This window comes from Molossus molossus, unplaced genomic scaffold (assembly GCF_014108415.1).
Source record: "Molossus molossus isolate mMolMol1 unplaced genomic scaffold, mMolMol1.p scaffold_m16_p_6, whole genome shotgun sequence".
Taxonomy (NCBI): Eukaryota; Metazoa; Chordata; class Mammalia; order Chiroptera; family Molossidae; genus Molossus; species Molossus molossus.
Window position 1 is genome coordinate 76,270,337 of NW_023425399.1, and position 26,615 is coordinate 76,296,951.

The 26,615-nt window shown below is 43.8% G+C and overlaps 1 protein-coding gene across 1 annotated transcript in view; it reads right to left on the reverse strand.

The window, feature by feature from the left end:
• The window catches only part of ANKRD29 (ankyrin repeat domain 29), a 46,105-nt gene that overhangs the window by 3,122 nt on the left and 16,368 nt on the right, over positions 1-26,615 (reverse strand). Inside the window, exons 3-9 of the mRNA XM_036245509.1 lie at positions 25,896-25,994; positions 21,296-21,394; positions 17,471-17,569; positions 14,282-14,380; positions 7,173-7,271; positions 5,650-5,745; positions 2,876-2,974 (exon numbers count right to left, since the gene is read on the reverse strand). Coding sequence (XP_036101402.1) covers positions 2,876-2,974; positions 5,650-5,745; positions 7,173-7,271; positions 14,282-14,380; positions 17,471-17,569; positions 21,296-21,394; positions 25,896-25,994 — 690 coding nt within the window. The remainder of the gene's footprint in view (positions 1-2,875; positions 2,975-5,649; positions 5,746-7,172; positions 7,272-14,281; positions 14,381-17,470; positions 17,570-21,295; positions 21,395-25,895; positions 25,995-26,615) is intronic.

Sequence of the window (26,615 nt, forward strand, 5' to 3'; positions counted from 1 at the left end):
CACCTTCTAGGCTGGACACTGCTCCTTGAGCCTTACCTGCTGGCTAGGGCCTCACTGAACCTCACCTGCTGGTTGGGAATTATGCAAGGACTTGTGAGTTTACCGCAAGTGGTCTGCTGTGTAGCATGTCCTGCATCTGTAGCTCAGCGCATCACAAAGGATCCCTGATGCTGATGCAAGACTGGATCAGACAGGAAATTGCTACTATAAACAGAGTTCCCTATGGAATCAAATTCTACTATTAGTTTGGTTTCTGCAGGAGCAGGCACTGAACAGGTCTAATGCTCGGGCCTGCCGAAAAATGCTTCTGGTAGAGTCCAGGCTCATATCCACTCAGGAAAAATGAACTGTTTTGCATTGGTTCATGGTGAGCAGGCTAGCAGGTATTCAGAGGATCCTCTACAGTCAGGAAGAAGAGGAGACCTGAGAAACTGTACTGTACACAAGCCTGTAAGTTACAGAGTGTGTGTGTGTGTGTGTGTGTGTGTGAGCAAGCTGCACGACTAACTCCATGAATGTCCATATCCTTTATCATTAAAATAAGCTTTATACTTTCAAACTGTGTTGTCAATTTTTTGGTCAGTGACATCACTGTTTTGTGTGTCAACCAGATAGTTTTTTTTTTAATCCTCACCCGAGGATATTTTTCCATTGACTTTTTTCAGATAGAGTGGGAGGGAGGGAGAGAGGGGGAGGGAGGGGGAGAGAGAGACAGAGAGAGAGAGAGAGAGAGAAACATGGATGTGAGAGACATGACTGATTGCCTCCCACAAGACCCTGACTGGGGCTGGGGATCAAACCTGCAACTGTGGTATGTACCCTTGACTGGGAATTGAACCTGTGACTCTCTGGTCCGAGGGCCAGCACTCTAATCACTGAGCCAAGCCAGCCAGGGCTCAACCACATAGTTTTAAAAACCTGGTCTCATTCCTCCTCTCTCCTGGTCGGTCCCCACTGAATTCTCAGGTTGCTGAGGCTGTGAGGACTGCTGAGGGCTAGCACCTAGGCTCACCCCTAAAGGCCACCCTCATTATGGAGCAGGATCACAGGTCCACATTCATGATAGCACAGCATCAAACCACTATTTCCCTACTGCTCCTGGGAGATGTGTTCCGAGTCCTCAGTTGGGGGCATCGGGAACACAGGACCCCTGTACTGATGGGGTTGAGCCATCAGTTACCCTCTCCTCAGACATCTGCCTCAAAGCCCCAGAGCAGAAGTCCTGGAAGCCTGGAGCAGAAGAGTGCTTCCGTATTAGCTTAGAAGTCACTTTTCTCGGAAGCCTTCCATAGCATTCCTTACTTCCCTGCTGACAGCTCTTGTCACTCAGTATTACAACTGCTTAATTGTGTTTATTCCCCGTTAAACTCTGAGCCCTATGAAGGCAGAGACTATGTGTATCTCATTCATCACTGACTCCCCAGTACATAACATAGTGCATGGTATCTAGCAGGCACTCAACTGGTGTTTGTTGAATGAGTAAATGAAGGTCAAGAATACCCGATCAGGAGTCCTGTGTGGCGGCTGGAGTCCCAACACCCTAGCTGCCTGTAGAGGCTGGCTTCTACTGTAGAGGTGGCTGTTGGGTGGGTGGGTTCCCTAGCAGCTACTCACAGCTCTCTAAGGGCTTCTGCAAAATGAAACTCCAACAGGAGCGGCGCATACATATATTCAAGAAGCTCTAGAGAGGGTCCAAAGTCCAGCATTGTGGTCCCTGGAAATTCCCCATACACATTATTGCCCAGAGTCCAGGAGACACACAAGGAATTGCATTTTTCAGTTTCTATAGAAAAGTACTAAGGTTTCCCTCTTGCCTTAATTCAGCACTGATTGGCTTAGCCACAGAGGCTACTCCCTTTAGGATGTTGTGTCCAAGGTCCAAAGATAAAACAGAGATTGTGACTTCAGCAACCTTATCACTCAGCCAGGTCTGCTAGTGGACAACAAATCTAAATATCTCAGGGAGAGATAAGCAACTGTCTTCTAACAGTTCAATGGTAGGAACAAGAGAATAATTCTGCATATTAAGTGGAATAAAAGAGACCCTGGGCATGTTGGTAAATTGTACTTCTTAATAGTTTATTTTCAAAATGTCAATGTTTCTGTTTTGCTTATTTATAAAACCAAACACAGTAGTAGATGCTTATAAAAATTCAAACAGTAGATAAGTACAAATAAAAATGGCTGTTCATACCTTCCCCTATTAATAAGTACCACTTCCACTTCCTCCTTCAAAAGTGAGCAGTTTAGTGTGTTTTCTCAAGACCTTTCCTAGGCCCCAGCCCACTCTGTACATCTGACTGCTTATGACGATGTTACCTAAGAGGAAATACAGTGACGATTATTTTTTTCCTACGGCTACTGTGCATCTTCCACCTCCAAATTTGGCTTAATTGTAACATAAAAATTTTGAGCTATAAAAAATATGGGCTGGTTTTGTAACAGTGTCGTGAAGTCCTGTTAACAATATAAAAGGAACATGTTCCCCATGTAGATTCCAGGCAGAGTACCAGCAATTCTCAACATGTGAACATCCAGCTTATGGAGGGTGGTGATAAACTACCAGATTTTGACATTTTCAGGACACTTCCTTGGTGATAGAACACTCATCACCCTGCTCCCCACAACTACTGCCTCCCTGCCCCTAGAGGCTGCACCATTGTTAGCTGAAATTCACTGATACAGGCTTTTAGTATACTTTTCTGGGTCCAAAGGTACTGTTCACTCACAATCTAATGACCATCTTGCACGCCAAGTATGAAGTATGATAGTGACTGGAGCCAGAGAGATGTTCCCTTGGTTAAGGTAGACAGTGCCTTATCTCTCTGCATGGGTCCCTAATGGAGTTAAAAGATGCCGAAGGAAAGGCCAGTACCTTGTTTCTCAGGGCTGGGTCTGCCCCGGCTTCCAACAGCAGCGCAACTGTCCTAATGTTCCCGCTGAGCACCGCCGCATGGAGTGCCGAGGTCCCGTTCTAAGAGAAAATGACAGTGTGTGTCAGGAGTGAGCTCACAGCCAGCAGCACTCAGCTTGGCTGTCATCATCAACCAGCCTGAGTGATGACTGTCACGCGGGAGCCCTCCTCTTCCTTATGTCCCCTTAACAAAGTCACATCGGCATCTGATATGGTGGCCTCAGGTACATAGTAGTTGGACAGTGTAAATATTGCCAATGTTCTTTTGCAAGTGAAACAAGAAATCTGACCCTGGGTGCACATGACCTCGTGATCACTGGTCAGTTTTATATACATTAGAACTTGCGATGAAAAAACAACAATACTGTGTCAAACATGTTTTCCCAACATATGTAGTCTTTCTGCTTTTGGTGAGCCATTTCCAGCAGGGCTGGAGGAGTGGCTGGCTAGCCAGCGGGCTGGCCTGTCAGCACAGCGACACACACTCTGCTCACTCAGGGGAGCAGGAGTTACAGGGTGTAAGAGTATGTGGGGTGAGGAAATCTCCCCGAGCCCTGATTTGAAGCATTTCTGAGCAAAGAGGGCCTAGTGGAAAGGTTGCTGATATGTCATGAAATTCACTACAAATATGTATTGAAATAAGAGAGTGGCTTTGTGTAGCCATGCAGCCGGATTCTGGAAGGGGAGAGGAGAGAATATCACACCTCATATAAGAATGACAGTCATAGGACATCTGTTCCAGAAGGTACATTTATCTGTGAGTAGTACCTACGTGCAAGCTTAGTTTCCAAATTGACTACCTATAATAAGAAATAGTTTCTTATTTTGTAAAAGAGCAAAATATCATGCCCAGAGAAATGTTCCAGCAAAGCAGCATTTTCCCATATTTGCTTTTATTATCTGTATGGTACGTAACTAATGTGGTAATTTTTCACTTTTGTAAATCGTAAGCAACCTATCAGCTTCACCTATGTGCAACATGGCCAAAAAGAAAAATCCAAGCCACACAAGAGCTGTCTGAAATGAGACTTTGCAAAGATATTGCAAAGTTCATTTCTGAAGCTCATTTCTTGTATTCACAGAGAGGTCACTTTCCCAGACTATTCTCACTATTGTTAACAAGTGCAGCTTTCTGGCTTCCAAGCTTGTGGAAGATTAGAAGTCGCTCACTGGGACGGGGGAGGGGCCAGCACACTGACAGCAGCTCTGTATCAGCTGACAGCAAGAATGGAGCCTAAGGATACAAAGATCAGAATCAGCGCCCAAAATACCTTTGGGATCACACAGGGCGAGTAGACTTTATACACATCAATAAACCCTGAGGTTCAGAAAGTGCTAGGCCACTGTCCCAAGTTTGGAACGGGTTTGGTACCCTCTATTTAAGAAAACAGGAGAGTGTGTATCAGGGGTCAGCAAACCATGGCCCATGGGCCAAATCTAACCTGTAGTTCTGTTTTTCTATGTCCTGGCAAGCTCAGATTTAAAAGAAAATTAAAAGAAAAAAAAAATTTTGTAACGTGTCAAATTTCAGAACTACGATGTCCATAAATAAAGTTTTATCAGAATGCAGCCATACTGCTTTTTTAAAATTTATTTTTATTTACTATGCCTGATTTTGTGCTACAGAGCAGAGTTAAGCAGTTGCAACAAAGGTTATATGGCAGGGAAAGCCTGAAATATTTACTATCTGATCCTTTATTGAAAAAGATTGCCAACTCTGGTATACACTATACTTTAGAAATATTTTCATCCCAAATGATTAAAACATAAAAAAATTTTGGGGTTCTGTTTCCTGGAACGCCCAGCTCCCCAGAATGACACATTCTCTGGGGTGTCCAGAAGTTGGAGGCTTCTTTTATTTCACCCAAGGTAACTGTGGTTCTTTGCTCCAGATACTGAAGAAAAGGAACTGTTAGCTCTTAACTTCCATATTACTGCCCTAAACCTCTCATTCCAAGAAACCAAAACCCATCACCCTTATCATTTAACCTTTCCCTAAGCCTCTCATTCCAGAAAACCAAAACCCATCACTCCAGTCAGGAGGAAGGGAAGGATGGAACCACCCTAACCCACCCAAAACTCCAAATGGTCGCTCCACAAGAAAAACAAGTTTCAGGAGATCCCAGCCCCTGACCAATCAAGAACTTGGGAGACCCCGGGCCGACCAATCAAAGAGGACCACGCCTCCTCTGCTGAACGACTACCCCCTCCCCCCCCCCAGCCCTGAGTTTAAAAATCCCTGTACAACAGTCTGTACAAGCCGGTTGCTACTCTCTCCTTAGAGGTAGTCTGGCAGGTTGACTTTCAATAAACCTGCACTGCTGGAGACCCTGCACCGCCTCATTCCACCTCGTTCTTACAGGAACATGAACATCTGTCCCCCATGTTTTGTGGGACAAAAATCATGTGTTTTAAGATTTGTGGGGGATTTCACAAATTCTCCAATCACATACCTATATGGTTGACTTTCCAATTTAGCGATTTCATTACTACTATCCAATATTTTTTTCTGGAAAACTAGGTACTGACATATTCTGGTTCATTCTTTTTACCACATTCTCATCTCTACCAGTGTCCATGAGTCTCCAACATTAAGAAGTTGTAGGTATGTTCTTTCAAGAACACAACTAACCATGTGAATTATACCCAGATTCTACTATAATCTCCAAGTATAGATTTCTTCATTTCTAACCTCTTTTTTTTACAGATCGGCAAAATTTCTCTTTAGCTCTTACCTTCAAAATACCAAGGGTGGGTGAGAATTTCAGCAATTCCTCTATAACATTATTATACCCTTTGTTGGCTGCTTTCAGTAATGCTGTTGTACCATCCTTCAAACACAGAGGAAAACAAAAGTTGATCATTAACATATGCGTATGTTGGCTGGGAACTAAATGTGAGTTGAGAACTAGTAATATGTATAGACCTGCAATGTCTCCTAATCTAGGAGCATTTTAAAGCATATTAAGCAATCACTTCTGCTAAAAAGAATACCAGACAAAATAGGTGACTTCTTATATTATCTTTGAACCCTGCTATTTGGGGATTCACACGCTTTCAGTCTCTTAGAACACTGGGTTGGGGACAAGGGGAATTCCAAGAGCACATTTTAGGACATACTGGACGAAAGAGGCATTCTCTGTATGTAGTTCATGACTTAGCAGAAATTAATTTGTTGAACTGCCTGCAATGACTTAAATAATTCTGAACTGTATTGACTGTTCTAAAATGTTAATGTGCTTTTTAGTTTGCCTTTTCTTATCTGTAACCTTGCTCTAATGTGCCCCAGGCATCTATTGGACTGTGGGGGAGGGTGGGGGAGAGGGCAGATGAGGAAAGGAGTGTTTGAAATCAGTTTAAAAATGGTGCAAAGACAAGCTGAAAAATTAACATTCCCTTCTGTCATTTTTTGGCCTGGGAAGAGATTTTTCCAAATTCTTTTTTCTCCTGCTTTAACATGTCAATTGCTGTATTTGGAGGATTTAGCTCACTACACGTTCTCAGGTAGTAAAGACCAGACCCCACCCAGCCAGCACCAAATGCTTAGCTGGAATCAGGAAGAAAGATGAGAAAAGAGGGTTTTCTTTTCTGGCTTCAGAGTCTGCCGGAAGAGAGGGGGGGAGAGGGTAGACGAAGTGGTCAGGAACGCACCTTCTGACATCCTCTCTTTGGGCCCCGACTTGGAAAGGGGAGGTGGGTCACATAAGCAGGAGTAATACCAAGGGCAAAAAGGACAGACACTTAAAAAAAAAAAAAAGGGAATGGCAAGTCGCCCTTAGTTCCTATGGGCGCAGGCACTGGGGGACTTAGATGACACCAGCAGAGGCCATGTAGGGGTCGATGGGGGATGTGGAGCAGGGGTCTGCAGCTGGGGAGACAGGCGAGGCGGGGTCAGCCTGGAACTGCAGGACCCCAAACCATAGGCACCCACCTCCACGCTGGGCCAGCCACACTGCCGCGCAGTGCCATCTGGACAAGCAGCCCCCAGGGACATACCTCCAGGGACAGCCCCAGGCCCATCCTACAGTTCACCCAGAAGTCTGCTCAGGTGGAGGAGCATCACCGAGGAATTAAGTTTTTCCGTCGGAGAGACTAAGTTTCAGCGGTTTCACACTTTTTGTTTCCCCCGCTGAAGAGCAGGTGGAGGTTGGGGGAATCCCAGCAGCCCTACAGACCAAATACAGCTGCACTGTCTCTGCGGGGTGAGGCCAGGTCCCCGCACGAACTTCCCTCCGGAGCCCCCACGTGTCCAACTCACGTCGCGGGCGGCGTCGCGCTCGGCTCCGCGCAGCAGCATCACCCTCACCACCTCGCTGTGGCCCATCTGAGACGCGATCCACAGCGGCGCCGTCCCGTCCTGCGGCGAGAGGACACGCTCGGACTCCGCACACGCACAGCATCCGCCGCTGCAGGTCAACACGGGGAGAGCCAGCTCCCCGCCGACAAACGCAGAGGCTGATGTCAACCCAGGGACACGGGCTGGCGGTGGCAGTGCTCGGGCTACCCGAGCAATTGCCCACGCTCGATTTCGGCTCACGAAACAGCCGTTGCATGGCAGGAACTAAAACCACAGTGTGGCAGAACCCAGTCTGCTAAAGCTGGGTAGGAGAAGTCAGCCTGTTTCCCCTGAGACTGTCGCTTGCTGTCCTGGGGGTTCACACAACACCCCCTCAGCGCCCAGCGGCGCCCTTCAGTCCCACAGCAGGGCAGTTCCTCTGAGGTGGGCGCGCTCTGAGGGTCAGAGAACCAAAGACACCTCTCCCACTCCTGTTCTATGGCCAGCATTCACCACAGCCACATCGTTTTCCGAGCCTTGCATTTTATGCAGGGGTGATACTGCGTCTTCTGGGAGGTGCTTCACACTAGCTAGTTACAGCAGGACGACACCTGGGGCAATGCTTCCGGCGTGTTATTCCCCAAGACCCCTTTCCCCTGGACACCGGGCCAGGAGGCCGAGACGTCCTGCTTGGGAGGAGGGCAAAGCATCCAAGGACAGAAAGACTGGGCAGTGGGTGGTTCCCGCTGGACAGAAAGGAAGACGGAAACCCTGCTCATGCGGGCAGGAGTGCTACAGAGGGAGGGGGGGAGGCAGAGGTCGGTGAGGGTCCATGTTTCCCTCCCCGCTCTGGGGTGAATTGGGTTGGCTAAGCTAGGGGTGATCAAAACACCCAGATAAATTATGGTGAATTCCAGATAGGGAAGGATGTTTTCCTGTTTTGGGGATGGAATCCAGGAAAACTGCAAGTGCCTTACAGAAGCTCTGAATTTTGGCTGGTACCTGAGAGAGAGAAATGACAGTGGGAGGTGTCTGGGCCCCAGTACCCCAGTCCACATCCACGAGGCAGCTGGCCACCTAGGAGTCCTCGTGTGTGTGTGTGTGGGGGGGGGGGAAGGTGAGGCAAACAGTGGCCCGGAGTAAGCCTTCAGGTGGGAATATAAGGCCACAGAATGTCATGATTTCACCAACAGAGATGATGGCAGGGCCAGTATATGGTGGAATCAGGGTACCAGTGCAGGATGCTCAGGGAACAGAGAGGCTGGACAAACCAGCACGCGGAGGAGACACGAGCACCCCCACCTCCACCCCCACCTCAATGCCAGGTGATAGTCTGACCTCTGAGAACTTAGGTCACTTTGGAGAGAAGGCAAGAGGAGGGAGGAGTGTCCAGGACAGGATTATTGCCCAGTGCTGTCCCGGCAAAGGGACAGAGGGCAGAGCTCTCTGAGCGAGGTGGTGGATAATGGCAAATCAGGGTCCTAAAGGGATCCGAGGGTGCTGGGGACACAGTAGGCACCTCTGTGTCTTGGGAGAGATATGGGAAAGAGGAGCTGAAACAAGGCATGGAAGAAGTCCGAAAACACTTCATCCTTTCAAGGGTCTCGGAGAAATAGCCTTCAATCTGAAGATTATTTATCATTAGCAACATAAATACAACCTTGATTTGTACTTTTGGTTTACAAAACAAATTCATTATTTCATTTGATTCTCCCAATTCAGGAGAATCATTCATTCATTCAACCACCCAGTAATTATTAAGCATCTTCTTAGTCTTAGGCAGAGCACTAAAAATAAGACATGATCCCTATTATCAAAGGAACTAAGTCTAGTGGAAATTTCAGTATGATTGCAGTGCTACAATCAAGCATGGACAAAAATGCCCCAGATGAATCAGGAAAGAGGCCCTCTTACTGCATGGGGGTTACAGGTCAGTTTCACAGATGGGGTGTTGGGATCTGAGCTGGGTCTTGAAGGAGGACCAGAATTTTGCCAGTGAGAAGAGGGGAATTCCATGTAGAGGAAAGAACATTTACAGTCACAGTGGCTTTGACAGGAGTGACTGGTTCAGGCAGGGTGGGAATGCAGCTGGCATGGCCCAGGGGATATGGGTGGGGCCCCAGGAAGGCAGGAGAGGGTGTCTGGCCTCCACAAAGGTTTTCCAGGGCTCAGGTGCTGATGCACTTCTCCCACCTTATCTGCTTCGGGTTCATTTGTTCATATTGCCACCAGAGGGCAGCCAAGGCTGTTTGATGCTTTCTAAGGGCTTGTTTTTGGTCAAATTCTATTGACACTAATATGTAGAAAAGGGCTGAGAAGTGCTATATTGGGAATAGCAGTCATGCTGACACTTAATTTAACACTTAATTATCACCTTGACTGCAATAGTCATGGTAGGTGGGAAAAGTAATCATTTCCTGGTTGAGACTGTAGGCAAATTATGTCTCAGGGTCCCCTTCTACAAAAATATTAGCCTTACAGTGATATTAGTGAATGAGAAAATATATAGAAAGGTGCTGAGCACGAGTACGGACTAACAGATGGTTAGAGAATGGTAACTGAATCTGAATAATATTTATCATGAAAAACAGGAAGTATCTTGATTTGTACTTTTGCTTACAAAGCACTGCCATATGCTTTACTTAAGTCAAATCTCCCAGTTTCCCCCTGAGCTAACTGATCAGCAGGTAGAAACGATGGATAAAATGAGATTTGAGATTTGGGGGACACTGTGTATTTCTTCCTTTTTTTTTTTTTTTTTTTTTTTTATCCTCACCCAAGAACATTTTTTCCATTTTTTGTTCAGATAGAATGGGAGAGAAAGAGAGAGAGAAACATCAATGTGAAAGGGACACATGGAGTGGCTGCTTCCTGCATGACCCAACCAGGGCCGGGAACAAACTGCAACCGAGGTACGTGCCCTTGGCAGGAACCAAACCCGGGTCTCTCTGGACCGCAGGCAGATGCTCTAACCGCTGAGCCAAACCGGCCAGGGTGACACTGTGTATATTTTTCATTACTAGTGGTTACTTCATAATGAAAATGGTGGAAATTAGGTCAGTTTAGCTCCTTTTTGTAGAGTTTTGGAGAAAATTGGAGTAGAAAAAGCATAAAAAATATTTATATAAGTTTTTAATACTTCTTGACAAAAATACATAGTTTTAAAGTCTATTAAATTGAATAAGTCACCATGGAGTGGAAGTTATAACTTCTACAGCATTTAAAGGAAATAGAACATTTAGCTTGAAGAAGATAAGACTCATGGGGTTATGACAGCTGTCATTTACTATCTGTGTGCAAACCAACTGAAAAAAGATTTAGACTTATTTGGCATACCAAGTAAAAAGACTGATGGGTGAAAACTACAGGGCGACTTTGGCTCAATGCAAGAAAAAAAATGATAATGAGGGCTGGTCAAAGAATAAATAAATGGCTCTTATATCTGACATGTAAAAGCCTCTAAGGGTGTTCCTAACATCCTACTTCTGCTTTCTTTAGGAAATGTTGGACTCTACATGCAACTTGAAAGAAAACAAGTCTGGGTCAAATGCTGAACTTAAACTAACATTGTTTATCATTGAAAAATATTTTAATAATGTCTTTTCTGTGAAAAATGCTAGTGTTGTATAGAAAGAAAATTACATCTTTCATCCTTAAAAAAAGTAGCTTTGACTTATATCAGCTCAAAATGAATTTTTAGATTGACTATAGATTTCAATGGTCTCTGTGACTCTTCTTTACCTAGGACAACTCAGAAGAAAAATGTTTTCAAGTTTTAAATCAAGAACTTAGTCTTTCCAAAACATGCCTATGGGTAGCTTTGTAATTATGATTCCTTCTCACAAAAGTATTAAAAGTGTTTCCAGTTAGTTTGTCAGGAATACAGTTACAAGGAAAAGTCATTCTTACTACCTTTCAGATCCCCTGCAGCTCAGAGGAAATGTCAGCGGAACACTCTCAGTGCAACTTTGTAACATCCTGTCACAATGAGCCATAGAATGTCAGGATTCCACAGGATGGCAATGCAAAAAATTATACACCGGATTTATCTAAAGATATAAAGAAATTAAACCAGGCAAATATTTTGTACATTCAAGAATTTTCTGACAATGTGTCAGCTGAGATTTCAGAATAAAGCATTGGTTTCCAAATGTTCTTCCGATATAATTTTCTACCATGTGCAGGACATTTTTTTTTTTTATCCTCACTCGAGGACATTTTTGCATTTATCTTCAGGTAGAGCGGGAAGGAAAAAAGAAGGAAGAGAGAGAGAGAAACATCAATGTGAGAGAGACACATGAGCCCAACCAGGACCGGGGACAAACTGCAACTGAGGTACATGCCCTTAGTGGGAACCGAACCCGGGACTCTGGTCTGTGGGCCGATGCTCTAACCGCTGAGCCAAACCAGCCAGGGCTAATGGGAATTTTTCAATTTTTAATGAAAAAAATTTTTTCCCTTTATTGATTTTAGAGAGAAAGGAAGAGGGAGAAATAGAAACATGGATGAGAGAGAACATCAATTGGCCGCTTCCTGCATGCCCCCACTGGAGATCTGGCCCACAACCTGGACAGATGTCCTGACCGGGAATCAAACTGGTGACCTTTTGGTGCATGGGTCAATGCTCAACCACTGAGCCACACCAGATGGACATTAATGGGAATTTTTAATCAGAACTTTTTTTAACCTCCTAACTTGTAACAAAGTCAGCCAGGACTGATATCACTTTTGCCATATTTATGACACTACTTGTTTTTTTGGAATGGAATTAAATATGCAGAGTTTACCCTTTGAGAGAAGACAGAACTTGGACTAGTCTGACCTAGCCAGCTAACCTTTTATTTATAAGCTCATGACAGGCAGCAAAAAGTATGGTTTTTATAGGTACAGTGGTTACCTCTGGGGTACAGAAGGTATAGTAGGGTTCGTATACTCCATGAAAAGGAAAAATCTATTGCTTCTCTCCCACCACAAATAAATCTTATGTTATATAACACCCTGTTCCTGAATAACAATCTTTTCAGAGCTGGACTCTCTCAATTCCAAACAATCTCATCGGAAACAATCTTTGGAAGGGCATGTCACATGCTCCTTGACCCGAGGGCAGAGCCCTCCCACTCCCAGACTAGTCCACTTTGACCAGGTTGTTCTTGCTTCTGAGGAATGAACACTGTGGTGCACTGTGACTACCACTGCAATGTTGGTTCACTCATAACTTCTGGGTTTCAGTGTCATCATCACATGACTCAATGTAGGTTTAAATGGACACAATCCATGCAAATACCTGAAATATAATCTTATATCAACTTGGCTTCTGTAAAAACAAAACAAACAACACACAAAAAAAAACAGCCCCTTAGGCATATAAATAATACTTCTTTTATAAATAGATTTGTCAAAATGTCAGAAATTATTTTAGGATGTACAGAGAGAGACTTGATAATCTCTCATTTATAAATTCACAGTGTTACCCTCAGTAATTACCTCCAAATCAAACCTATTCAATCAAAAAATAGCCAATTCTTTTTATTTAGTAAAATGAGGCCTCTAAGTCAGAATCAATCAACAATTTCAAAATAAGAAGGACCGACAAGAATATTAAATTCCAATCCCCAAAATATCAATTCTGGCAGGAACGGAAGTGCAACTTTTCCTAAAAGTTTCCTTCCCCAGAAATATTCCTGAGGCCATCTAAACTAAGAATATCTTTAAAATTCTAAAAATATAATCTTGCATTCATAGCAGTGTCTGGCACATCTTACGTTCTCAAGAAATACTGATTAAAACAATTATCAAAAATTTGGGAGCTTGTGTTCTGGCTGATGCAGCTCAGTTGGTTGGAGTGTTGTCCTGTACATCAAAAGGTCGGGTTGGATTCCCAGTCAGGGCACATACCCCAGTTGGGGTGTGTATGAGAGGCAATCTATCGATGCTTTTCTCTCCCTCCTCTCTCTCTTTTTCTTTCTCTCTCTCCCCTCTCCTTCCCTCTCTCTCAAATCAATAAAAATAAAATAAATAAAATTTTTTTAAAGCGGGGAGCTTGAAGAGATCATCAGGATCATCCTGCCCAGCCTCCTAAATTTCAGATGAGGATGAAAGGTCCAGAGAGGTCGATTCACTTGTTCAAAACCACACAGCTAGTTATTGGCAGAGCTGGATCTAGAACTCAGGATTCCTGACCTCAAACCCACTTTGCCCAAAGGCTCTTTCTTTTCTTAGTTTCCTTATGCACTCAGACTTCTTAAGACTGAAGAATCCTGTGGTCAAGAACTTGGATCAACCTTAAGATTCCCATAGGAACCTTACATGAACATACAGGCATTGTCAAAGAGGTCACATTCCAGTAGGGATCTGCCTGGGTGTCATTTACTGGTAAGAAATCAGCTTGACTTTTCCCTAGAAAACTACCTTTAAAGTAAAGTTACCTTAACCTGAAATGTTTCGTTAAAAACAAATTAATTAGTGAGGAAATAGTTCCTATTATAGGAAGCTAATTATAATGCCTTACATTTGGATGGGTCTTCCCCATTTCTAAAGCGAGGCCTGCATGATCTTGTAGTTCTGTTCCTTCTAGTATCAATTAGTTGATTTACCAGATGTCAGCTTGCTGTTGGTAAATGAAGTCTCAGTCACACTGAACTGTGAGATGAAGGTGTGGAACCTGCTGATGACTGCAGGGGGCTGTTCTTTGGTTTGGTAGAAGAAAGGGGGTGGGGGGGGGAAGAGATAAGGCAGCATATCAGTGGAGGGACAGGGCAGGGGCAAGGCTACCTGGCGCGCCTCTATTTACCTATGTTCCAGGCTAGCCCACTCTCATTACCTCAGCACAGCCATAATTTATTTGAACAGGAGGTGGCAGAGTGTGTACTTGACCTCAGACACCAAACACCCATGTTTTAAAAATAGCAAATGGTGATGTCAGCCTGATTTCAGGTGAGCCCAAAGCAAAGAACAGGAGAAACCCTAATCAAAGATTAACTTGTGTCACAGAAGCCAAAGGATTTAAAGCCGCCCAGAGCTGACTGGTGTCTGAGGAAATGCGGCTGCAGGAGAGCTGGCCCTCCCTGCCCACTGCCCCTACAGGACATTACCTGCCTCGGCTGGTTGACCTTTGCTCCCGAAGACAACAGTAACCGAGTAACATCCAAGTAACCACCTTGGGCAGCTAGGAAGAGTGCAGTGGCCCCATCCTGAGAGAGAGCAAATTGAATGTGTTAAAAAAAAAAATCATCTTTCATATTTATGTTAAAAAAATTACCTTTTAAAATACATACAATTTAATACAATTTTCCATTTCCATCTCCCCCCTTTTTTTTCACATTCATAGTTAATGTTTTATTCTTTGAAGAATGATTCTTAAAGATCTCACTGAGTCAGCTGAAAGGTAAAATAGACAATTTTATAAGGATAAGTTAAAATGTATATAATGACTTTCACAAAATCTTGATCCTAGAGCTTATGCTAAGTAGGTAGTAGCATCTAGGTTTTCCAAATATCCAGTCACCATTATTTTCTTGTCTGCATACACTTTCATTGGCTGCGTTTTGCTTTTGTTGCGTGATCCGAGTCCATCTACTTTTTAATTAGATTTAAAAAGACACATTTAATACAATTTTCCATTTTAAGCCTTCTGTCAATTAAGAGCAAAGTCTTAGTTTAAAAACAAAGAAAAAGGCCCTGGCTGGTTTGATTCAGCGGTTAGAGCATCAGCCCACGGACCAAAGAGTCATGGGTTCGATTCCGGTCAAGGGCATGTATCTTGGTTGCGGTTTATCCCCAGCCCTGGTCAGGGTTCGTGTGGGAGGCTACCAATCAATGCTTCCCTCTCAGATCGATGTTTCTCTCTCTCCCCCTTCCTTCCACTCTATCTTGAGATAAACAGAAAAATATCCTTGAGTGAAGATTAAAATAAATACAAATAAATAAATAAATAAAAACAAAAAGTACTCTATTAATAAAAAGCAAAAAACAAATCAATTTTCCAAATCTATTTGGTGTGCTTTTCTAAATCCGGAGTAAACAGATCTCTCCTACTCTTATCTCATTCCGGCCCTCTTACCCATGTCTCCTCGACAGCCAGTCTCTCCAAGCCTTAAAGCTTAAGACACTTTCAGAATAACTGCCCTAGTAACAACATCCATGATCTTGCTCCACAACAGCCCAGCAGACGCCCATAACACCTACATACGCCACTAAGCAATCCTGCATAAAAGCCCAAAGCAAGTGCTTGTTTCCAATACTCCTTAATTTTCTTTTTAACTGGATGTCTACGTCTTCTGGTCATTTCTTTTTCCTTCAAGATGTGTCATCGGGCGATTTCGACAATACGTGGGTCAGCTGAGGGCATGCATCCTCCCCAGCTGCTCACTTCATGCAGACAGAACACGGCGAGCTTCATTACTGTCAGACCACAGTGGAAAACCCTGGTACCTAGCTAGCCCAGCTAATTATTACCCTCCCATCAGGAACACCAACCACAGGTTAAAATACAAAGCACCTTTCCCTGCAAGTCCAACCACGTGGTGGGCGCTAGATTTCCACTGGGCGTCAGCTGAGCTGCCAGACTCCCCTCAAGGCAATCATTAAAAAATTAATTAGCCTGTACAGATTTTTAAGCAGGTGTTTGATATGGGAATGAAGTGTTCAGCTGCTCCCTACTCTGTTGCCACAGAAAGTCATCCAAGCCCTTTGCCGCTCACAACTCTTCGGAAGTTTCTAAAATGGATATTATGCATTGGATTTTTTACCGTGCATTACCAACTTCCTAGAAGTTTTCAGGGATCAATGACAGAGATGTCTCATATTTCAGTTGTTTTTCATGAAAACATTTACACTGGACTGTTTGGGTAAGGGTAAAAGTCTTAACAGAAAATGCAAGTTCTGGTACATGAAATTTCTTGAGTCACCTTATAACAGAGATGAATTTACTGTGGAAGTGGGCTCTCCCCAAACTTAACATTTCTAAGATTATGTGTCACCCTGATGAACCTTATGGAATAATATTATCTAACAATACAAATTCTATACCCACTATCAATTTGGACTGCTGACTGTTAATGCTATGAAAATCACAACTCATTTTCTTTTTCAAAGACTTGGGCTCTCCTAGTCAGCCTTCTCTCTCTCTCTCTCTCTCTCTCTCTCTCTCTCTCTCTCTCTCTCTCTCTCTCTCATCCACTGCACCTATATACAGCCAAAGAAGTAGCTGTAGACCTGTGTTTCCTGGACATGGCCACGTGTCAGAAACACCTGATGCTCAAGCTGTGCCCTCAGACACTCCGGCTCAGGTAGTCTGGGGTGGGCCTGGGACGTGGTATTTTTTAAAACTCTGGAGGTGATTCTAATGGGCATCCGGAGCTGAGAATGACTCCTTTAGATCATTATTCAGTGGTTCAGTCATTCAACTGGGAATGCTTTGGGGCTCGGTGTTCCAGATTTTGAAGTACAAAGGGTAAGGATAGTTGCATATACTTCAAAGAAGTCTGTGATTTGTCAGTTAACCATGTAAACACTGGGAAGGATGTTCAAATGGAAAGGTTCACACCTACACATCTCATTTCATGTCTATGAAAGCATACAGTGCCCTAGGCATGAGGGTGTAGAAGAGCCCAAAATATGGTTCCTAGACCACTGGAAACGGGAATTCTTCCGCTCCACCCTGTGATACTCAAGTCACTTCATCTCCCCATGTTTTATTTTTTCGCAAAAACAAATCACATTTGCCTTAAGTCCTATGAAATTACAATGACAATAAATTAAGAGAGTTCTTGGGTAATGTGCTAATTGGCAATGAGCTGCAAACAGACCCACACTAGCAGTGGATGCTTTCAAAGGTCAATGGTGTGTATTTCCGAGGTCTTCATCCACCCAACCTCACTTCTCTTCCAAATAACCTGATTTTTCCTCTTTCGTGCCCTTCCTCCCAAATAAATCCACAACAGAATTTATTTTGGTTTTCAGCAAGTCCATATGCGGGCTTCTCATGTTACGAATGAGTATGTATCACATGATTTTTGAAGATCCCACTTGCACAGGTACACGAAATATTTTATGTGTAAGAGATTTAAAAGGGCAAAACAAAGATAGATAAATAAGATGATGTGGTTTCTACACAGAAAAAGGTCATCTGGTTAACTATATATTTTTTTCCTTGCTGTCTCAGATTAAAGTTCTATTGTTCATTAAAATATTTTTTTAAATGGCATTTCTGGAATGCAAATTTAGTTTACAATGGTATGTGTAATGAGGGAATGAGCAAGGTTCCCTTGAAACACACTCACATAAAGCTGGTCGTGGATGTTAGCTCCATGCTTCAGCAAGGTATCCACCACTTGCATGTGCCCATACTGACTGGCGGCCAACAGGGCAGTGCCCCCATCCTATGGACATGCAAGTAGAAACATTTTAGAAATGGTGCAGGCACAACTCATAGCAAATACACGCGCCTCATGTAGCGAGAACTTTGGAAAAGAGCTTTCCATAGATGGTAACAAACTCACAAACTGGTATTTCCTCTTTGGTCCCTTTTACATTTTCTTCTCCTAATTTGTGTGTGTGTGTGTGTGTGTGTGTGTGTTAATCCTCACTTGAGGATATTTTTTCCATTGATTTTTAGAAAGAGTGGGGAGGGAGAGAGAGAGAAACATTGATGTGAGAGAGATACATCGACTGGTTGCCTCCTGCATGTGCCCTGACCACGGCCAGGGATCAAACCCGCAACCCAGGTTGCCCTTGACTGGGAATCAAACCTGAGACCCTTTGGTCTGCAAGCTGATGCTCTAACCACTGAGCAACACTGACCAGGTCCCTTTTATGTTTTCTTTATAATGGTGACAGGGTTCATCTTACAGACTTCATTATGTTGTACACGTGATGAAGTGCTTGAGATCTATTACAGTTGTTTAAGCTATTATGACTAATTTAGAAATTCCCATGTCTATTAAACTTACAAAGTGATCACTTTGTAAGTTATATAAATGTCTGATCACTATGTTGTATACCTGAAACTAATATAATCCTGTATGTCAACTGAAATTGAAAAATAAAAATAAATAGAAATTTCCCATGTCAAACGCAGACTGGTCTATTTGCCTCTCAATAAAGGGAACAAAGAACAGAAAGTCTATACTAGTCAGTTCTGTCTTGGAATTACCAGAATAGTCTCCTTGGCTTCTGGCCAGAGACCCTCTTGACAAACATTGGCTTCTCCCTATGGTCCCTCCCACTGCAGGCCCCTGAGATGAAGGTGCTTTTACAGGGTGACCTCTGGGGCCATGGCCTCCACGAAACAAGATCTGCATCCATTAGAAGAATGGATAATTACAGCCTATTCCAGGGGCCTCTAACCATCCTACTTAGCATTTTCCTTTGAACATGTGCCAATCTGTCCAGGTCTTTTTAAAAACGTGGGCCCTCGAACCAAGCAGAGCACTGTGAAGTGGATGTGGTCTGATGTGGAGTGGGGCATTCCTTCGTTCCATCCACTCCACTTTCATTTCTGCAGCCTAGATTAGAATTAACTTTTATGTCAACCACATCACACCACTGATTCACTGAGTCTGTGGTCAACCGAAATCCTTAATGGTTTTTCTCAGGTGCTGAAGCGAATGAATGCCTTATCTTCTCCCATCTAGGGTTAGTGTCCGTTTGGCTCTGGGAATTGGTATGTAGGCATTTCAGCTAATTATACATAATGCAAGAACATGTAATCTGGTTCTAAAATACAAATCATAAATGTGAGACAGGGTGGTTTCTAAATTTGGGCATAGCGTGTTTGTTGAAAATGGCCCCCCACGCTGGAGCCCCATCCTCAGGTTCACTCGGTCTGGGGTGAGGTCCCGAAGCGGGCCTTTGGCCGTCCTGTCAGGTGACTGAGGGGAGCAGGCGGCAGACGGGCCTCCGTGGAGAAACACTGCTACAAGGGCCCCCGCGTTCACAGGCAGGCGAGGTCCGGGGAGGCATGCGGCTGAGTAGGGCTTCAGCAAAGGCTGGGTTGTGTGTGGGGGAGCTGAGTGTAGAAGGGTGAGGAATGGAGGAGAGAGACTGAAAGGCTGAGGTAGTAGAGGGGTGTGTGAGAGCTGGGTAAGCATCAAAAAATTGCTTAATAACAGCAATGAGCAACCAAGTTTCCAAGTTGTTGTTTTTTAATCCTCACCTGAGGATATTTTTCCATTGATTTTTTTTTTTTTTTTTTGATAGAGTGGGAGGGAGGGAGAGAATGAGAGAGAGAGAGAAACATTGATGTGAGAGACATATTGATTGGTCGCCTCCTGCACGACTTCTGCTGGGGCTGGGGATCGAACCCACAACCGAGGTATATGCCCTTGACTGGGAATCAATCCCAAGACTCTTTGGTCCACAGACTGACACCCTAACCACCGATCCAAACCAGCCAGGGCTCCCAGTTTTTTTCTGCCAATTTTCTCAGCTCTTTGCCTAAAGAGTTTAGAGAACAGGTTAAATATGATGATTGTCACAGAAGAGCTAATCACTTTTATTTTTTAAATACATTTTTGGGGATACAGGTTTCATAACAATGAGAACAATTGTTGACACAAGTCAGTTTTGACGACAGGATCATATGAAAACTCAAAGCCTCCCGACACTTCTTCCCATGGGAAGCTCTTGGAAACCTGCAGTTGACCTAATGGAAATGTGGAATGGTTCACCTGGGCCCCATGTTCCATGGATTTCTGGGACCACACAAACAGGCTCGTCTACAAAGGCTTTAAGCCAGCACTAACTTGCTAACCAAAAAGCCTGAAGCAGCCATATGGTTACACATGATCATTCTGACATAGTCCAAAGAGTTGAGATTTAGATTTGTAAAACTTTGCTTTTTGTTTTAATTTTATCACTTTTATAATGAAGAATAAAATGATAGCCCTGGCTGGTTTGGCTCACCGGTTAGAGCATTGACCCAAGGACCAAACGGTCCGGGTTAGATTCCCAGTCAAGGGATCGTACCTGGGTTGCAGGTTCCATCCCTAACCCCGGTCGTAATCATTCAGGAGGCAACCAATCAGTGAGTCTCTCTCACATCAATGTTTCTCTCTCTCTCTCCTCCTCCCTCCCTCCCATTCTATCTAAATATCAATGGAAAAATATCCTCAGGTTAGGATTAACAACAACAACAAAAGAATACAATAATTAATGTAAAAATATACACACATATATCTTGTTTATTACATTCGACATGTTTGCAGCATGTTTGGAGGCACTGATGTAGTCCAACAGCAGATGTCAGAAAAGACAGAAACCTGATATTCAGATGTATGTAATAGTTATCATTTTAGTCAGGAAAAAACCCAGTGGAAACTCCCTTGATACTGAAATATAAAATACAATGAATTAAGAAAACCTGAAAGTTTCCTACTGGGGCAAATTCTCAGGAATTTTTGGTCATGAGTTGGCCAGAAATAAAGTTGACAATTTAAAATTTTATGGCAGTTCAAATTCTCCTACTATAAAACATTATCACTTAAAATCATATTGTGAACACAAAGTTGATCTCCCTACAGTCTGTTTTCTTAGCCACATGTCCAATACGAAGAATCAGTGACTTCTCTTGCCCCGCTATATAAACTGCAATCATATATATTTCAGCGAGGACATCTCAGAAGGTAAACTACCTGCCAAATTACCCTCCTTAGAATCTCTGAGATTCACTAGGAGTGGCTTAATACTCCAACATTTCCTATCACAGCACTGGGATTAGCCTTGAAGTAGAACACACACACACACACACACACACACACACACACACACACGAAAACAGGAACTATCTAAAGCACCTGCTACTGTATCCATCCTGGTAACAAAATTTAGTGTTCCAGAGTGGAAAGCTACAAATGCAAAAAAAGAATCTAAGTAATTCCTCATAAAATTGTCCAATTGCAAGACCAGAGAAAAAAAATGTTGTTTTTTGAAGTGAATCCCTAAGACAATCCCTGAACCATTGCAAGGAACCCTGTGAAACTCACCTTCTGAGGCTAGAAAATCTTGCATAAAAGGAAGCAAAAATATGTATTATAGATTAAGAGAAATAAATACTCATGATTGCTGAAATTCCTCAATAGGGTATGAAATCAAGAAAATTCTCTTACTTTTGTTCTAAATTCAGTGGATGCTCCAAATTCAAAGAGAAATCTCACGACATCATTATGGCCTTGCTGGGCAGCGAAGAACAGGGCAGTTGTACCTGACTGAAAGAGAGACAGAGGCTGGTTTTAAAAGAGATTTGGTTAGCCCTGGCTGGAGAGCTCAGTTGGTAGAGTGTCGTCCTGATGCCAAGGTTGCAGGTTTGATCCCCAGTCAGGGCACCTTTAAGAAGCAAACAACGTGCGCTGGCTGGTTTTGTTTGGCAGTTAGAGCATCGGCCTGAGGACCAAAGAGTCCTAGGCTCTATTCCGGCCAAGGGCATATACCTCGGTTGTGGTTCGTCCCCAGCACCGGCTGGGGTCCTGTGCGTGGCAACCAATCAATGTGTCTCTCTCACACCCATGTTTCTCTCTCTCTCTCTCTCTTCCTTCCTCTCTCCCTCATGCTCTATTTGGAGATAAATGTAAAAAGATCCTCGGGTGAGGATTAAAAAAATAAAATAAAAAAGCAACCAATGAATACATAAGTAAGTGGAACAACAAATGGATGTTTCTCTCTCCCTCTTTCTTTCTCTAAAATCAATAAAAAAATTTAAAAGGGCATTTGTTACATTACATTTAACTTACACATTTGCCAACAAACAAAACAATCCTTGCATTAATAACTTCTAGCCTAGGAAATGGCTAAACTGATTATATTCTTTGGTCAGAGGTGAAAAGGACCTTTGGACAGGATGAAAAGGAACTTTATTCTTGGTGCACTGGAATGAACGGTGGACTTTCAGAAGATATGTCTTCGTCCTAACTCCTGGAACTCGTGATATTACTTATATGGCAAAAGATGTGATTAAGTTAAGGATTTCGAGAGGAGGAGCTTATCCAGGTGGGCCCTAAATCCAATGACAAGTGTCTTGATAAGAGTGAGGCAGAGCAGTAGTTGGCACACAGAAGAGACACAGACAATGTGACCACAGAGGAAAGATCAGAGTGATGGGGCCACAAGTCAAAGAATGCCAACAGTCAAGAGCAAACTCCTCTGGAGTCTGCAGAGAGAGTATATCCTTTTGACACCTTGCATTTCCTGTTCTTCAGAACTGTGAGAGTATAGATTTCTGTTGTGTTCAGCCACCTAGTTAAGAGGGTGTGCACATGTGCGTGTGTGTGTGTGTGTGTGTGTGTGTGTGTGACAGGATCAACCAAGGCCTACTGCTGTGGTAGGACACATGCTAACACTTTCCCAGAAGCAGTAAAAAGCTAATATACTTGGAATGGTATTTGGGGAACACCCAAATGGGGAAGAATTCTGGAAGTGGTCTGGTTACAAAAGTTATTGCCCCAGAGTAGAAAGCTACCTGTACAAGAAAGAATCCAAGTAATTCATGCAAATGGACCCAAATATTTCCCCAAATAGGACAAATTAACATGAAACAGTCTGATTCTAATTTTAAACTTAATGATATTCTGAGACACAAATTTTTAGCATCCTTTCTTTATAGGCATTTTTTTATAAACTTACTCAAAGATTGGTACCCAAATCCTTGTGTAATCTGAGCAAAATCACCATCCCACTGACGTGGGAAATGTATATTTTTCATATAGAGATACTCTTCACTCCTGTGCTTTGAGCATGGGATGAAGCTAAGACAGCACTTTCCCAGTGAAGAGAAAACCAGCTGGGAGTATTAAGGTGGCAGGTTCTCATCTAGGTGTGACAAGCCGGGGAGAGCACGTCCTATGGATTACTGATCACTCTGAGTCTCATTCTTAAGAGGGTGTGCACATGTGCATGTGTGTGTGTGACAGGATCAACCAAGGCCCACTACTGTGGCAGGACACATGCTAACACCTTCTCAGACATCACTCTCTCTCTCAGGCTGTGCCCCACCACACTCTGTCCCAGGAAGGTACAGGTGGCATGACATTTGCAGAGCCTTTCTGCCTGTGACGCAGAATTGGTTTTCTCCTTGGTTCTCACAGAAACAAGTGGGAAACATCTGCTCATGGCTTTCTTACAGTGGAAGATGTTAGGTTCCAGACACCTTACGATATAAGGACTGGCTGGAGAAACTTGGCTAGATAGGAAAGCAAGCCCTCACCTTCTTTATAGACATCCATTTTATACTGCCCAAGTTCATTTCGAGGTGTTGTTTGTTCATTAAGAGAAAGGATTTGTTTTTCAATAAGCTTTTTCTTTTTTGATAAATGACAAAAATCACATTTACAGCAGTTGGAGCCGATTTGGGAATGTGCACACTGTTAATCATCGAGCACATGCACACGGCAGCCTGTAGACAGCAGGGGCTTGACTTCAGTCTGGAATGTGAATGAAGGTCTTCAGTGCATGGACCTTACTCCGGAAACCCAGGGCCTCGTGACAAGCACGCGTACAGCTTCCACGCCTGAGCGTTTTACTCAGTCAATACTGCTGAACTCCAGAGCAATGAGCTCCAGGCCCACTAGCTTGTAGTCTGCCTAGCAAGCTGTGTGTCTAGATAGCCAAACTAAGAAAACAGTGGCAGGTATTTTTTTTGGAAACAAATATTCTGATACTGCAAAATGGTTTACAAAGAAACCAAGGCAGAAGAAGTCTGCTCTGTAAGTTCCACAGCACGGCAAGGCACGCCCTTGCAGATTCCAGAACACGCCAGGTGAGGTTGGGGCCTCTTTGGCTTAGCAGCTTTATTGTCCCAGACTCCCACAGCCTCAGGGGATCGCCAGGAACTTACATCGCATCATTATTGAGCCACACAGGTTACCTCCACACTGGGCATACTTCGGTAAGTCTTCAAGGGCCACTGTGTTCAATGCACAATAGTTTACCTCTTCAAGAACATGAGCTGAGCAAATGGAACCAATCAGACAATATAAACACAAAACCATAAAAACCATACATTGGCTGGAAATCAAACAAATGTTTCTCTTCTCGCAGCTTTCTCAGGTATTTTTGTGCACTTGAACTTGCCTTTAAGGATAGTTTTTGAGCAAGCAGAGCTGGATCACATTGTTTTTATTAGAGAAAATCTCTCTTCTTCAAAGTTAAAATAAACAAAGGCTGTAAAGCAGAAGAGGAAAAATAAAAAAAGAAAAGGGTAATTTTAAACTATAATTCTCAATGGGCCCAAACATTTTCTTCCAAAAAGACAGCTGCTGAAGTGAAAATGACCTAACAATGACTCAGTTACGGAAACTGTTCGGGAGAATCTGTCTGTGAGAAGATTCTGGTTGAATTTGCTGTAGTCTGTATACTGCTCCTGCCAATAGACCAGGCTTGCTGGTCCAGGGCAACGAAGGACCAGACTCTGGATTCTGTCCATTGTCACTCTCCCATGGTCCACGGCCAAGGCGACGCCCACCGGGAGATGAGACTTCTAGATGCCCTATGGAACATCAGCCCTTACACATGGTGCGTTGTAATTTGCTCCACACCAGGCGGCAGTCCAGCCCACAAGACGAGGTGCACTGCTTGACGGAAGTGTGGACAATGACTTGTCCTTTCTGAAACAACTGTAGGGCAGGCGTTCGAATAAGAGTGGATCAAGGGCCCTGGTCGGTTTGAACAGCGGTTAGAGCATCGGCCTGAGGACCAAAGAGCCTTGGGTTCAATTCCGGTCAAGAGCATGTATCTTGGTTGTGGTTCAGTCCCTGGCCCTGGTCAGGGTTGTGCAGGAGGCAATCGATGTGTCTCTCTCACATTGATGTTTCTCTCTCGCACGCTCTCTCTCTCCCCCTTCTTCCCTCTCACCCTCCCTCTCACTCTATCTGAAGATAAAGGGAAAAATATCCTTGGGTGAAGAAAAAAAAAAGTGTATCAAGGAACACCTGGCACTCCAGTTTGTTTTGGAGCTTGTCCCCAAACACCCATCTCTGGTCTGTCAGTGAGGACTGAGCTGCGGGTGTGTCTCCATGAAGGGCACTTTCCCAGGCCCTAAGTTGTCTTGGAAATATACGAACCCTTCTCAGACCTGAATCCCAAAGTGTGTTCAAATGTCCGAGCCTGTCACTATTTCTCTACATGGGACCAAGAAAGTATCCTCTGCCCAGATGGAACTCCGAGATTGCCCTGGAATGAAGTGTGGGACCAGGCTCACATTTTAATCCAATGCTCACCACATGGGCTTTGGAGTGGGGGGAGCTTATGTAACACACAGCCAGCCAGAGAAGTCCTTCGAAAACATGGCTTGGGGGCAAGGGGTGGTTGAGATAGTCTAGCGAGTGACCCTCATTAAGAACAAGTTGGCGACACAGTCCTTCTAAAAATATAATGATCTCTATGAAAATCCTATAAATTCTAGAGCATCTCATCCCAAGGGAAGAAGGAACAATTGATTTAAGCTTGTGACAAAATACTGGCGTGTTTCAGGAATGTGGTTAGAGGTCTGGTTATCTGACTGCAACACATGCCTGAGAAGACATGTTCAACTTAAGTACAACCAATGGTCAGTCCCTGGGCCTTGTTTTAGACATAATGACGCCTGCAATCTGGGCTTTAGTATCTTACAGGAGAAAGGCAATGATTACTCTTACCCATCTTAACAATTCACTGTTTTGAAAGCATCAAGCCTCTGTCACCTGGGTCATTCTTACTCAAGTGCAAAACCTGACCTACCTCTCTCTGGAGATTGATGTCTGCTCCTTGGAGAACAAGTTCCTTCACACAGTCTATGTGACCAGCGTAGGAGGCGACCATGAGGAGCGTGGTGCCGTACTGGAGGCAGGAGAGACAGGTAAATGGTTAGGCCATCGTATGTCAGAGAGGGGTCCCGGAGAGGAGGATGCAGAGAGGTCAGCACCACTCGGCACGTCCAAGCACATTTCCCTCAGTGATACATGTCTTATGAGTAGTCTTATAATGTAGACTAGATGGGGGAAAAAGCCAAGTGATGATTGCTGAGGCTGGAATTTTCCATGGAAAATGTACTTCTTCCATTACCCTCAGAAATGTGGTCCAAGTGAACCATGGTTACTGCATTTTAAAACAGTAGTGACGTAATGATATCATTTTATGATTCATATAAAATTATTCTTGAACCAAAACACTGCTTTTAATGCAAAGCATGGGTTGAATGGTACCAGTTGGTTTTCTGGGTTTGGATGTCTTTATCTTCAAACTGATTCAGGCAGAGATGAAGGCACTGTGATGAAATAAGAGACTACAGAAGAGTCAGGAGCCCTGGGACCAAGTAGACCTCTGTTGTTAACCAAAGTGTAACTGGGGCAAGTTGCTTACAATCCCTGGAGCTCATTGACCTCATTTTTAATATGGGGGGGGGGGGGTTGGACAAGTGACCAAGGTCCCTTCCAGCTTTCAGATTCAAGGACTGGAGGA